At 35.8% G+C, this 15,086-nt stretch overlaps 1 protein-coding gene across 1 annotated transcript in view; it reads left to right on the top strand.

The window, feature by feature from the left end:
• The window catches only part of PPFIA2 (PTPRF interacting protein alpha 2), a 319,033-nt gene that overhangs the window by 287,811 nt on the left and 16,136 nt on the right, over positions 1-15,086 (top strand). Inside the window, exon 23 of the mRNA XM_082043663.1 lies at positions 11,074-11,155. Within this exon, the coding sequence (XP_081899789.1) occupies positions 11,074-11,155 (82 nt within the window). The remainder of the gene's footprint in view (positions 1-11,073; positions 11,156-15,086) is intronic.

The raw sequence follows: 15,086 nt of genomic DNA on the forward strand, positions 1-15,086 counted from the left end.
TAGTGAATATCAGTTTTATTTTCTTTGTCTACAGTTTTGCTCAGGAGTGATGTCAAATTGTCCTTACCCAAAAGCCTCACTGGTGGCAAATGAACATTTAGGTAGCAGTGCAGCTCTAAAGGATCTGCTTTTGTCTTTCAAACCACAGCATAGTTCTGAATGCCAGTAGTATACAACCTTTTCAAATGTAATGGTTAATTTGATCTGAAACAACATTCAATGGAACAGCAAATGAGTATCTGCCTGAAGAAAGGAGCAGGCTGAAGAAAGGCAAGACATATATTTCTTCTGTCTTGCATAAAAGTATGTAATGATTGTTCATAATCACTGGTATTTCACAGGATGTTTTATTTCATCCTGTACAAGGCACCAACATAAGTTTTGAGAGAGATCGAAGTGCTACTTAGTCCTAGATTGCCACACAGAGTTGGATCTGACCTTACACATCTTGCTGGGACAGTTTGAAATTGGTCTATGCCATCGCTTCCCCAGAAATTACCTTCATGAATGAAACTTCACATGCAAGTCAGCTAGCCTGGATCATACTAACAGGATTCCAGCCCAGAAGCTGATAAATTCCCCAGTTTATTAATATGAGTGTCAGAATAACATTCATTACTTACCTCATAGCCAATAAAATAAGTGCACTGTCATAATGCTGTCACTCCTGGTCATCTGGCGATGTTCGGATGAGTCAAGAGCAGAGCTTTCAGCTTCACTATTTCCTCCTATTTTGTTTTATTTGACTCTGGACAAGAATTTATTAATTATGCATTTCCAGAACAAGCTTAAGATGTGAGTTTTATATTTGCCAAGGAAAAACAAAGTAAAACAATTATTTTCTATGAACTCAGTTTGGGGAGATTTACTCCACAGGTACAGGCTTTTGTTTACAAGCTATAACCTCCTGCCTTCAAGTGGATTGCAGAAAAGCTTTGATATGCCAGGCCACATGCGTAGGCTTATGTGCATGAATAAAATCTTGTAAAATCAAGACTTAAGTAGCTCTCATATATAAAATTATGGTGCAAAAATAAATTCTTAGTATTCATATCCTTATAGTTAACCTTGCAAAGAAAATTACAATTCTGTTAAGTCTCACCTGACTACAGTGATGTACATATTAAACAGCAGTAACTTCCATAAGAACAGAAGAGCATGTGGTAGTAATTGACTCGTCTTCCTTTCTACATAGAAAAAAAAATATAAATGTTGATAAATTCCTTCAATAATTTATTGGTGGAGGGGCATCATTTGTTTATGTCCTTCAAAAATTGGGAGATGATAAAGAGAAACCAGAGAAAATAGACTTCATGTTTTTGTAATCCACATTTAAATAAAATCAGTAAAAGAAAACAGAATACTGGGGCTTAGATTTTCCTGTAGAAAATGGAAGTTTTAGATCCCTGTCAACAAACTACTTGAAAAAGTGTCTAGGTAGACCTTTTTGTGGAATAACAGTTTGAAATTCTGTAGGTATCATTTAGTTGCTTTTGAATCCACACAATGCCCCTTTAATTAGGTTTTATGTGTGCAACTGCAATTAGAATTTGATATAGTGTATTTATGACTACAAATAATCTCTATCCTCTGCAGTATGCAAATAGCTGTTTTTAATGATATTCATAATTGCACACATTTTGAAAAAATTAATCCAATTGGATTAATTAAGGTATTTTTCTGTGCCATCCTTCTAATGTTCCTGTATACTTAATGGTTATTAAACACCATTATATCCTAAACGTACATGACTTATTTTTTTTTCAATAGCTCTTAAGAATATGATGCCTTTTTTCCCCCAATCTTTAATTTACTGAATCTTTAAGAAAACTCAGGTTTTGCATTTAATTTCTTCCCTTCCTACCTCGTATATGAGAAACTACCTGATGTTGTTAGTAGCCTTCAATCTGACCTGTAGATCTTCCCCCTTTTCTAGCAAACAATATTGTGTTCGGTAACTTTTATTTTCCATTTTCTTGTTCCAGTGGAGGAAGGAGAGTTATTCAGTGTTCTGTTATGCAGTTTAGAATTGCCAGCTGTGTCCAACATGGTTTTCTCTTGCCTAGATCAGTGTCTAATCCTTGAGACACACATGAAGATGAATTTTCTTTTTAAATTTAATTCCTTTATCAAACATTTTTAACACTTACTGGAAGACCTTTTCAAATTGTTAGTCAGTCGAAGCTTTTGCAGTGTTAAAAATGTATCTTGCTTTTACAGTAGATACTTGGAGCCTTTTTAGCATTACAAAGGTAAGGATACATGTATATTTATTTTGCAGGGGATTATTAAACCTTAGATTAAGGATGAAAAAATTGATACAGAGTATTTTATTCTATATCTAACCCATATATTTTTTAAAATCTTGTGTTTTAAAATAATATTTTTATTCTTTGCCAAGTTGGTTTTGTTCTTTTCCTCATAAAAGATAAGGCTGTTTATATCAACGAGCTGAAAGTTTTTAATCAAAGAAAAAGAGAACAAAGCCTCAGTCCCTGTCTTATCTGCACATATAGGCCTTTCTATTGTAATTTGGGGTTTCTGGATAAATATAAGCATCTACCCTCATGCATGCAGCTGGCTTTCTAAACGATGATCTCCAGCAGATGTAAATATCATGTCAGATTAACTGTAGAATTAGGGTTTAAGGGAAGAATGGATAAAACACAGCAGAGGGAAATAAATCTACATATCTTTTAGTTTAATATATGTCTAAGGGAAATCATTGTGTTCCTCCAATAAAGTGGTGATAAAATGGTTGTTGTATGAAAAGGTGAAAGCTAGAATTCAAAGATCTGTTTTTTTTCTGCTGTATTATATTATTCTGAGGACAAGATGCTTAGGAAGTGATAGAATGTCCCCTGATCCTCTGTTTCTGTAATGGGGGGACTGGAATGGCCTTCATGTCCCATAAGTTATCCACAAGCAATTACAAACTGCCAGCTCATTTGAGCTGCCAGAAAATTACTTGCATTCCAATTAATCCCCCCGTTTCTTTCTCTCTACCCGTACCCAAAGGAATATTCAGATTCACATGTAAGAAGTGGGAGTTCTGGTTCAATAGACTCTGGAAGATCCAAAATTAAAAGCTTTTCTAGCAAAAGTGTTCAAGTCAGTCTTTATAGATAGCTCAGTAGAAAATTAGTGTGATGGAGATTTTGGGCCCCGAATCACAAATTCATATTCAATTCTAATGGTACTTCTGTCAGACTTGGCAATTTTTTAAATAATTCTCTAGTCCTTTATTTATATTGCATGCCTTTGTTGACCTTCCTTTCCTTAGTTTTCCTTTCTTCTGTGTATAAATATGTCAATTGTTTCCATCTACTCTTCTGTATCGCACTTTCTTTCTTCTCTCCTAGCTGTTCTGCTGACCTCACATACCTGAAAACAAAATTTAAGATCTTTAAACCAGCCCCCTCCTGAACTCACTGAAATGTTTGAAACCTCTTCTTAATTAATCAGGGCACAGGCTTTTCACCTCCAAGTTTTCTACAGCTATATCTACCAAGCATTTTTATATCTCAGTAAATCATTTGTTAATAGAAATGTAATTTTCTGAGATGTCTGGGTTTCGTTCAAGCATATAATTTTCTTTTTATGATGGCAATTAAAGGATGCTGAAGAAAGTTTATTATCAGCGATAGCATCCTGCTTTCTCTTACAGATACCAATATATTGGCAAGAATAGGTTACCTAGAGGGCAAATCACTCATACCAGTGTTGCTACTAATCTAGTATTAGTATGACTGCTCAAATTAAAATACTGCATGGCAGGAATAACCATCACAAATGTCAGTCACCTAAGTGCATGAAATCTGCATATAAAAAATAAAAAAAGAAAAAAACCACAACAAACAAGTAAAACAACACCACAAATACTCAAGTCTAGGTCATTTCTGATTACTGTAAGATATTTTGCTAAAATAGTAAAGTGCACATAGAAAAGTAAATCGTGGTTTGTAGTCCACTCAATTTTACTGTGTCTCTATGGTAATTTGCTTATATCCACAGGTTTGGCATTTTCAGGATTTTTGGTGTTACACAAAAAAATCATTATGAAATTATTAAAATATGGGCAAAATGCTTAGATTTAAAAATCTATTCAACATCCAGTGTGCTCACAGATCTTTAGCATGAATATGTATTGTAGGTGGTAGATGTGCTGTGCTGAGTGGTACCTAATAAATAGCCAACATCAGTTTAATGAAAATCTCATTTTGAAAGATGCATCTGTTCTTCACAAGAACATTTCTTTTAAGCAGTCAAAGACCATTTAGAAAGATTTCTGTAGTTATAATGATGGTATTAGTTTATCTATCACATGATTTTTTTTTTTTATGGACTACTATACGTTCATTAACATTTATGTGCTTTTTTTTTTCCATTCATCTCTCTCCATCTCATGAAAAGCATATCTGGGTAAGTTAAAACACCATGGCTGCTGAACATACTCATTTTCAGCACCATGTTTATTTTCTATGTTTTATTCTTATTTCTTTTTGTTTTTCTGTGAGCCTTATGTAACAAATTCATGCAGAAAACTGATCCAAATGAAAACTTTCAGGGTATTCAAAATTGTGGTAAACCTCAAGAGCAGAAACAAATCCAGTTCAGAACTTGCTCCTATGGGGCTTAACATAGCGGATTAACTACTTGGAGAAAACTGCTGTCAATTTTTTTTTAATAAGCACATTCTGGGAGGTCTAAAGCCCAGAATCACAAAGACATTTTAATGTTTGAGTCAGTGAAAAAGGACTCAAACTTGTAAACACTCGAATAATCCAGAGTATAGAATTTCTTTTTTTTTTTCTTCTGTCTGAGCCCTCATAGTCTGTAGCTGTGCAATAATATTACATTTGTGTATATATTTTTACTATTTTCCTTTTCACCGGTTCATTTTTTTCATTGTTAACCTGATATCAAGTTTAAAAATCTTCATCTCCTTTTTGATCTATCATACAAATGTTATTTTTTCTTGAATAATTTTTTTGGAATGTAGAAAATTTCATCCATTCAAAGCATGTATAAGCTATAACTTTCTAAAGCTGTAAGGATAAAAACCTCAAAGAGAACAGGGTATTTAGAGTATGTGATTATGAAATGGCTTTATAAAAATAGATTTTATAACATTTCATCAATGGCGGAAATCTGGAGGTGTCTACTGATATGTATTATGCAAGTCTGTTTATTTCACAGGTGTTTTATTATTTTTTAATAGTAGCTCTCTGCAGATCTAATTTGTTAGGGACTGTATTAAGCATCCTGAACATGCTTCACTTTATATGTCTTCAGAAAAGAAGGATGCTGTCTTTCAGTTTGCATACACTTACAATGTACACCTGTATAGAATAATAGGAGCATTGTTAAATCTACTTTGCTAATCTGTGTTATCTGGAATGCTGTTAAATTTATACTTGCTTGGTTTGTAGATTTTAAAAATTCTGTTTATTAGGTGCATCTTGATTTATGTATTTCAGTCTTTTTTTTCTGAATATTCCTTAAAGTTGGATACAAAACGTTTTGTAAAAAATTGGAAATGAATTTTGCCCATTGTTCTCAGTCTGACTATTATATCAAGTATTAAAAAGGAGAAAGAATGGAAATTTCAAATTATTTAAAAGTCACAGTGGTGCCAAATTTGAAACAAGATCTGACCCAGTTTTTAATTAGTGCAGTCTTTAAGTCATATGGATCCTTTCAGACTAAATATAATCAGCTTTATATGGCAATGAGTCTTTTTTTTTTTCTACTTGCTACTTTAAAAAAAAAAATCTATAGTCTTGCAGAAAATAGATGAAATGTAACAGTATTTTTATTAGACACTAATGTCATTATTAATTTATACAAATTCAATTACCTTATTTTGTTATACCGTTACCTCAGCTACAGGTTTCTAACCTGTCTTAAATACTTAGCAAATGACAATAGAAAAGCTAAAATGCAAATCCAGCTTAATTCATTAGAAATCCTCTTTCCTGAATTTTGGAGTCTTTGAATGTATGATAGCTTTCAAGAGATGGATGTGTTTAATCATAACTTGAAATCATAGGATTGCTCAGATGAATGTAGCATATTTGATCTATCATTTCTGTCTATTTCTCTTCTAGAAATCAATCATGTATAGTATTTTGTTGTAAATTAAACATTCTAGTATTCCTGATAATAAGATTCATCGTGATAGTGTCAGTAATAATAATAGTAATCAGAGGGTCTGCTAGGTAAACACTTTTGTTTGTTATCTTTTTGAGAAAATGTCTATGAGAAAAGGTCATTTCATAGGATCTAAATTGCCCGTTAGCCAAAATTTTTAAATACTGCTTATATTTTACTAACATGATTTGACTCTTGCCTTCACCGTGCCTCCTTTTCAATTTATCTCACATTTATGATTACAAGATTACTAAGAGACATCATAGTATGTGCAATATAATATCCCTGAGGACTTTTCATGTGAACCCTACTAGAACTATCAGAGTAAATGTTATTATTTGCAGAAATATGAAGATCTGAGTTGAAACACTGTCCAAGTTTCATCAAGACAGTCTCTGGACTTTGTGTACTACACAGAGTGTTTGCATTATGTGTATCAGAAATCTGAAGCTGTTATTTCTTGCTTGTTTCATGGAGGGGGCCTCATCTTCGTAAAGAAAATTTAATGTCACAGAACGATATGTTTTAAATCAAGATCCATTTAAAGATTATTCTTATTTTTAATAAAGTTCATTAAGTTTTATGCAATGAGTTGGTGAGGGCTGCTGGTATAGAGCTAGAATTTTCCCACTGAAGGGAAGGTTATAAATGAAATAGAAAATTTGCAGGATGATAACATAGTTTTGCTCTTATCATTTCCCATTTTTGCTCCCACATACCTCTGCTGTCCCGAGGGACACTGAAACCTTGACAGTCCCCATGGTACAAGACAGTTGTGCCCTCAGCTTGGTAGGTTGATCAGGACAGTTGTACTTGGCTCTCGGAAGAATGGTGCTAAAGAAAGTGACCCAGTGTAGCAGTATCTTTAGGAAGTAATTTTAGGGAGGTTTAAACATCAGAAGTCAGTGCTAGGGAGGCAACCTCACTTTTCTGACACATGACTCCACATCAAAACTTGACATTATGTGATTATTTTCTGTCTGTGGTAAAAGAGTGAAGACAGCCCACTTGTGAGGCACTCTCTCTAAGACAAACAAATACAAGCATCTCTCAAATTTTGGATGAATGTTAAGCAGTTTTGCTTATGAAATTTCCTGACTTCGCAAAACTCAGGGTAATGATAGATTTTAAACAACATACTGAAGTTACTCAAGTAATGTCTTCAAGAAGAGGTTTTTATTCTTGAACAGTAATGTTATCTTAAAAAATATGGCTTTAATTTGGAATTTATTCCAGTGGTTTAAGGCCTTGTCTGCAAAATAATAGCAATTATAGTAGTGCCTAATTAATGTCAATTCTTCTTTATCAGCTTGTTTTCAGATGTTGCCAAAAAAAACAAATGAGTGTGGAAATAATCACATTTAAATTCCCTAAGTCCTTCCCAATGAAAAATGGACATGTTTTAACATGTAGTAATTTCCTGACAAAGTCTTAGGAGGAGAAAATCCCCATGTTCCCCTACAAAGCATCTTCCAATTTAGTGAAACTGTATAATGCTATTCACGATCTCTAAACCCTATCTTTGTAACAAAAGGAAGAGTGAGTGACAAGATATTTGTCTCTTCTTCCTCCTGTGATCAGTTACATGTCTTTGTCAGGAAAACTGAGCCACAGTTGTCAATATTTGGCTGTGGGGACCTTCTGTTTTCAGGAAGCCAGTGACTATGCCATAAGGGCAACAGTACATTCAGGCTGTTCTAAAATATTTAAATTATATCATAAAATAGGCAGATCACCATATTAATTTTTCTGATGATTTGCACTGTTGATCAAAATGATACACTTTTTCCTACACAACACTTTTCACTTATTTTGAAAGAGTGACCTTTTTTTCCATAGTGCTATAATAGTTCATACAAAAAACCCCAGCATTTTCTTTGACTGCCAACTAAGGAACAGTCCTCTGAGTAAAAAAAAATAGAAATTCTGGATTTAGTTCCAGGTTAGAAATTGAAGGGTCAGGTTCAGCAGATCTCCTAGTGTGTGTATTAAAAAGTAGTCAAAGAATTCTGTTCAGAAAGTAAAATATAATTTAAATAAGCTTTAATATTGGAGAAGTGTTTAAATGAAACATCTGGGGGAAGAAAGTATAACTTCTGAAGCATAAAATTATTTTAAGGGAAAGAAATATTATAAAAATCCTTTTAGTATTCCACATCAGTAAGTGAGGCACAAGCCTTATGATGGCTGTATTCCCTGTTTGTGTACGAGTAAAGGATTTTAACTTTCCACTAAAAATGTTTTCAACCCAATACCACTTTCCTTCTCCATGCCAAGACCCTTTGGATTATGTTTATTATACTGTAGTCTTTGGCTACAGTATATATATAGGGTATTCCATTGCTGGCCTCGTCCAATTTTCTTCAGCCAAAATCAATAACCAGAACTGTATTTTCCTTTAGCTCTGTGAGCCAGACTTGCCTGTGAAGTAACAGAAGGGCTTTCCTTCTCTGGGAAAGTATATTTGTTTGAGAAGCACTGGAATAATGTTAAGCCTCCACACCAAGCCTCAGGGCACCTCAGATGTTGCAAAGTCACAGGGGACTCCCTAGAAACGTGCATTTTATGATTCCAGCATAAAGGAATTAAGTTTTTCATGGAAGTGAGAACTTAGAGTGCAAATGCCTCTTCTGCAGGCACCTTGTTCCCTGAGGCCACACAGGGATTTAACACCAATCAAAGAAACAGGACAAAAGTTCCTCCCCGTCTTCTTGTAGATAATGTGCTACGGCTCTCCAGCCTGGAGCAGGAGCCCATCACATGCAAAGAAGGCCAGAGGCCCTCAAAGCCACTTTTTTTACTTACTGTGATAGCCAGCCCTGCTCCTTCAGCTGGTGTGAGTGAAGAGAATACCCCAGATAAGGAAAAAATCTGGGATCAGGTTCTTCCAAGGATGGTGCCTCCATTGGACTCCCAGCTGCAGAAGGGGCTGCTGCCTGGTCTTGGGCTGGCTTTGGGGAAGGAGGAGGCCGTGTAGGGTTTTGCAGAGTCCATGCTCTGTCATGGGACACCAAAACCAGCCAGGTGAGGAAGAGGCATCCCTGAAATTTTGGCTTTCCCTGAGGACAGCCATGCCAGCTCACAGCTCTGGTGGCAGCTGAAGCCATGCAGCCCTGTGGTGGCACCTGGGGGAGGTACAGCACTGCTGTAGCTTCACAGGCATCCTGTAGAACCAGCTCCCAGGGAAGGCTGCACCTCAGATACCTCATCCAGAGGTAGCTGGGAGATGGCCATGCCTTAATTCTATTTTCCTAAGCAGCCAAGTGTCTACTGGCCCTTACTGCTTGTGTCCCTGGGAATATGGGATTTCTGCACCTTCTCCAGCTACTGAAAGTGACATGGTGTTTGTGTACCCAGTGAACAACATTTTCTCATTTTTACTGAGGATTTTGCTTTCACAGAAAGCAATGATAGCTCTACAGTGTCTTTGGACATCTGAGTGACAAAGGGTAAGGTATGCTGGTATGTGTGGGAGGAGAAGGTAGATAAACTTCACTAATGCTGTCACCTATTTGTAGTGTTACATATTACCACAGCAGAAACAGAAAGTAACAGTTAGCTTCCTATTAATATTCAGAGTGTGGGATTTAAACACATATGCAAAATTGCTATTTGAGATCCGTTTTCTACTAAAGCCAAATTTGCTCAGAGTCCTTGTCAGTGCAAAAATCCCAAAAGGAATACTACTCATAAGTAAGATCACTCCATCACTTCTATCTGCTGTGACTTTGTAGTACATATATTTGAAAGCCTCCTAAGGCAGTGAAGAATTGCCAAGGGATAACTGAACCAAAAAAGGCTGTAGTAATAAAGATTCCAAGATATCCTTGTTATATGGGAATGTAAGCAAATTTTAATATTACATTAGCATAGTTCCTGTCTAATTTGTTTTTCACTACAGCTTGTTGCTGAGAGCATTCCTTTGTGTTTGACTCAGTAGAAGGAAACTGAAAATATGTTGTTAAATAGAAGAAAAATAGACTTTTCAAGGACTGCTTTTTCTATGCCTCAACCACAGTGGGTTCTTTATTCCTGCTCCAGGAATAAAAATGTCTGGTCAAATGGTTGAACATGTTCAATATAGAGTATTCTCCTGATGGTCTAGCTGACTGGCCTATATGTAACTTTATCAAATAATTAATACTGCTTTATTAAAAGTATATTTTAAGCTTTGAGAATGATGTTTTACCTAACACACTCATTGCCATCCAGAGAAGCTGCTGATGTCAGAATTGAATTGATATCTGATCAACTCAATAGAAAAATAGCTATGTGTATATGTAAATAAATAGCATTGAGAAATCACATCAATTACATAATTCTAAAAAATGTATACATAAGTAAACCATGAGGATTTCTTATGTATATAAGCAATAATAATAATGCTAACAAAAAGGCATGGAACTATTAAAGATAAAACCATTAATTAGCCATGGATAGCTTATTTAAGATGTGAAATAACTGTACTCCAGAGACCCTAGAATTATGCACAGCTAGTCCGACATGGATTAGTGTTTCAAAAACAGAGCGCTTTAATACCCAATTGCATTACATCCATGCTTAGCTAAGAAGTCTCAGAAGGAACTCCTCAGTTTTCTCTCTTCACTGATGTCCTCTATTATATGGGTAATCCTTTTATATAGGGTGTGCAAATTCTGTATTGCTTCAGCTAAGAGTAGACAGAAACCTCACCTTTTGTATGTTAAGTGTTTCAAGGGATGTCAAAATGCATCAAGAAGAAAAAAAAGTTGGGAATAGATTAATATATTCAAAAAGGGGAAGGAACTGTATTGTCCATTCATGTTTTCTATGCCTGCCATCATGCTTCGCTGTTGTCACCCTTAACAAAAAGGCATGGTTGCATCTATATTGTCCCTTACACAAACTTCTGCACGTTTACAATTTTTGGTCCGTTTCTAGACATGAACTTCTGGAAGAAGCTCGGAGAAAGGGTTTGCCTTTTGCACAGTGGGATGGGCCTACAGTGGTTGCCTGGCTGGAGGTAAGTGTTGGCCATAACTTGGAAACGTGAGTCACATTTGTAGACTGCTCCTGTGTGCTTGTCCTTACAAATTCTAAACCAGACAGTCGAAGTCCTCTCCTCTCTCCCCAGCACACTGTGCTGTGAGCACTAGGCAGATTTTCACACTGGATGGTGTAAATCAGAGCCTGGAGCTGAAAAAAGTCAGACCAGATTACACAGGGGGATGAGGACAGGAGAAATAAGACTTAGCAAATGTACTCGAACTCCAAATTTTTGAAATCTTATAATTACTCAGTCTCTAAATACCTAGGAACTCCACAGACAGGGTTTATGTATGATGGCGTGCTAAGGAGAAAACAAAAATTAGCTATCAAATTTTTTGACGTTAACACAGAAGCTCCATCTTCAGAATTTTTAATAAATTTAAAGAATTCATAACTTTCTGTCTTAAAATATAATGAGAAAGGGCTGATTTACCCAGATATTGCTCAGAACAGGAAAAGAGGTGTTTCTCTCAGCACTTTTACCTTGTATATGAGAGATCCAGGTTGGAATCTCTGTCATTTGACAGGCGGTGCCTTCATCCCTGAAATCTGCTCTGCAGAGAGCTCTCCTTTATTTGGAAAGCCTAAGTGAAAGGATTTTGGAACCCATCCATAGAAACATTCAGCAGAGCTGTCCATCAATTTTGACAAAAATCAATGAATGGTTTAGGTGAAGGAACTATTAAAAATACTTACCAAGATGCTGAGGGGAGGAGAAGTCAGAAAGTAAGGATGTTCTTTTACAAATACAGTCACTTTTACATGGCAAGGCTGTATCATTTTAGTGGAGATAGAAGCTGTCTGTTAGCTCAGGGAATAGCCGTCTATTCATAGTCTACATCAAGTATCTCCATGTATTCCTACCTATTCTCATGTCTGCTGTGGGTATCATCCATTAATCATCAGTTAGAATTTGTGGAATTTTTCCTTCAATTAAAAAAAAAAAAAGGTCCCTTTCCAAAGCTTTAACAAGAGTATGTTCAGGGAATATATGAATAAATGGAAGGATGAAGAATGAAAGCGGCTAATGTCTACAAAATTTCTCCTTCATTTTGTAACTGCTTAAGGTACCTAATGGAAAAGTTGAAATGAAAACTGCAGAAATGCAGTTCAAGCATTCAGGCATGACCTTGGAAAATGGGATGATATCTTCCTTCCCTCCCAGAAATATCTCTCTTAATATAGCACATATATACTGCCTGACTTTTTCGTATGACTTTGACAGTTCTGTACCCAGATGTGTATCAGTCAGAAATATTCAGTATAATAGTCAAAGCTGGAAATGTGAACATACAAAGGCCTATACATTTCTGAATAGTGTGCAAAATCTACCCTTGATGTCCTCCTCAGTGATCCAAAACTGAAGACATTTTTGACAAGTTAAGCCCTAATCCTTTTTTGCCTTGATTTTTAGTTGCAAAATAGAATATGTATCCTTCTGTCACAGAGAGTGCCTGTAAAGATAAATTGATGTTTATGAACTTTTGAGGAAATATGATGAGAGCCCTTGAGGAAGTTTATATTGTGATATTCAATGCAGATTGAATACTGATGATAAAAGGATATGAGGGCAGAAGTACTGAATTTATTCAGTGAGCATCAGTGCATTCAGTCAGCAGATGGACACTGTGTGCATTTCATACTCTCCTGGGGAAAATATACTATGTGACCCTTGAACTAAAGCAATATTAACGTTAAAGGAGACAAAGGACCAAATTAAAGAAGTATATGTGATTGCACTTGTGACATCTCCAAGCTTTTCAGGGCTTAACTTTTCAGCCTTAGCCGAAAACCTTAGCTTAGGTTGTTTGTATGTAGTAAAGACATAGTTGAGCTATATTTTAAGAAATGTGGGTTTTCTTAAATAATTCTGGAAAAGTATATCAATCTTGATATCTGGGTTCTCTGCCTGGAATAATTACTGTGCCCTCTTTTCAGAGACTGCTTTAATCTAACTACATTTTCTGGTAGAGACAGCTGTTTGTTGAGGAACTAATTTACCTAATTTGTTAAAGAACTAATTTCCCTAATGAGTGGCAAACGTTTCAATCTATTTCTGCAGGGTGAATAACTCCCAGTATTTACACTTGCCTGCTTTTCAAGTGCATGTATGAAAAAAATAATGTCAAATTAAATTAGAATATTAAATACGTTTTAAAGCCACGCATGGTTTCCTCATGGCCCTTTGTTTAAGTGCAGCTGAGTGTAATCTACGTGGGGTTTTTTAAGTTTTGACTTTCATGAAACTTTGTATGTCATTACAGTTAGTTGGAATTAGATTATATTTTTTAAGGTTCACACCAGCATTGGATGGAGGGCAGTGGTTCATCCCATCAGTGGGAAGGGCTTTTTGAAACGTCTTGCAATTGTTCCTCAAGTTCATACATCAGGAGCCAGGACAGAGAAGCCTGACTGAGCTCTTTTGGAATCTGACGTTTGAGTCTGTTTTCTCTGTGATGTAAAACTGATCTAACACCTGTCTCTTAAGTTAATATGTCCCAGATAAAGTATAGACATGTTAATAACCACACAGTACTTCCCTGTACTGTGAGAAATAAAGTAAAAATCCTTTCAGTTTGTCTCTGCTTTCCAGATTCACTGCTGAATTTACTGGTGGCATGTTTCTAATAATTTCTTAGACCTTGTGTCCTCTTTTAGTAATCCATTATGAAGAGAAAAAATTAAAATCATGAAATCAGTTAATTCTGAAGGAGTATTTGAAATGCACAAAGGGATAGAGTTCTCAATTACTTCACTGACAGTCACAGATGCTCTGTCCTAGTGAAATTTAAATAAAATTGCTAATTTCCATCTACCCAGAATTAATTAAAAATAAATCTGAAAATGTAGAATATAATGGTTGCTATTACATAGGATCACTGCATGGATGTACGAGATTCTGTTTCAAAAACCATAGAATAGCATAAGATGCTACTACAAGTGATCAGTAACTGATCAGTATATTTGAAAAGTGCTTTTGACAATTTATATTTGAAGGAATATTATATAGCAGTACAGTGAAGTACAACAGAAATATTCTTAAAAAAAAGGTAGGTGTATAAATGTGTGTATAAATTTTATGTACACTCAAACACACTGAAGATTAAGTAGTGACGGATGATTTGTGCACTTTGACACTCAGAAAACTTAGAGTATTAAGTGTTTTGCTGCCTAGTGGAGGTCTTTGTTATACATTATGCTTCTTCATCCCAGAGGGAGAGCTATATACTAAAAAATGTAATTCACAGCACCAACCCACATGCAATAGTGATCAGGAAAAGGGTGGGGAGAGAGGACAGGAAAGGGCTGCTCTCCATAGGGAAGTATCTGCTTCTCTCAGGTTTCACAGAGGCTGAAAGTAAGCAGGAGTTAAGCACCTAGTGAGGGATGTCTTTGTCTTCCATTGTCTTATCCCCAAAATCTCAGTGATTGTGGCATTTGTTACTTACATCCTTCTCACACTATATAGTCTATAGTGTAATGTGTTTCACACCGTGACAAACTTCCCACATGTATGTATCCCTGCTAGAGAATTATCTCCTTTAGGAGCAAAGATCTGTAGATATCAACAATCATATTAATAAGGGAGCACAAAATGAGAAAGCTGTGAAAAACAGGAATAATTCATACTCAGTAGGTCCCAAGAAAGACTGCTGGGAAGTGGACAGTACCTCTTACAATAAAAGAGTAAGTGGTGAAGCAAGGGGCTGCTGCTGACCTAGGCTAGTGAGACTAACATAAGGAGAGGAAAAACGTGCATTGGCAAGTACCTGTCTTCTAAATCCGCAGGTGATACAGCTGTGCTTATATTGTGCTGCAACTTCTAAACAGTATTTCTAACTGGGTTCTGGCACCATACCAAACTGTTCCCAAATTTACAGTAAGCTCTGTCCTCACTAGGTAGG

This window comes from Streptopelia decaocto (assembly GCF_964273445.1).
Source record: "Streptopelia decaocto genome assembly, chromosome: 1".
NCBI classification, from domain to species: domain Eukaryota; kingdom Metazoa; phylum Chordata; class Aves; order Columbiformes; family Columbidae; genus Streptopelia; species Streptopelia decaocto.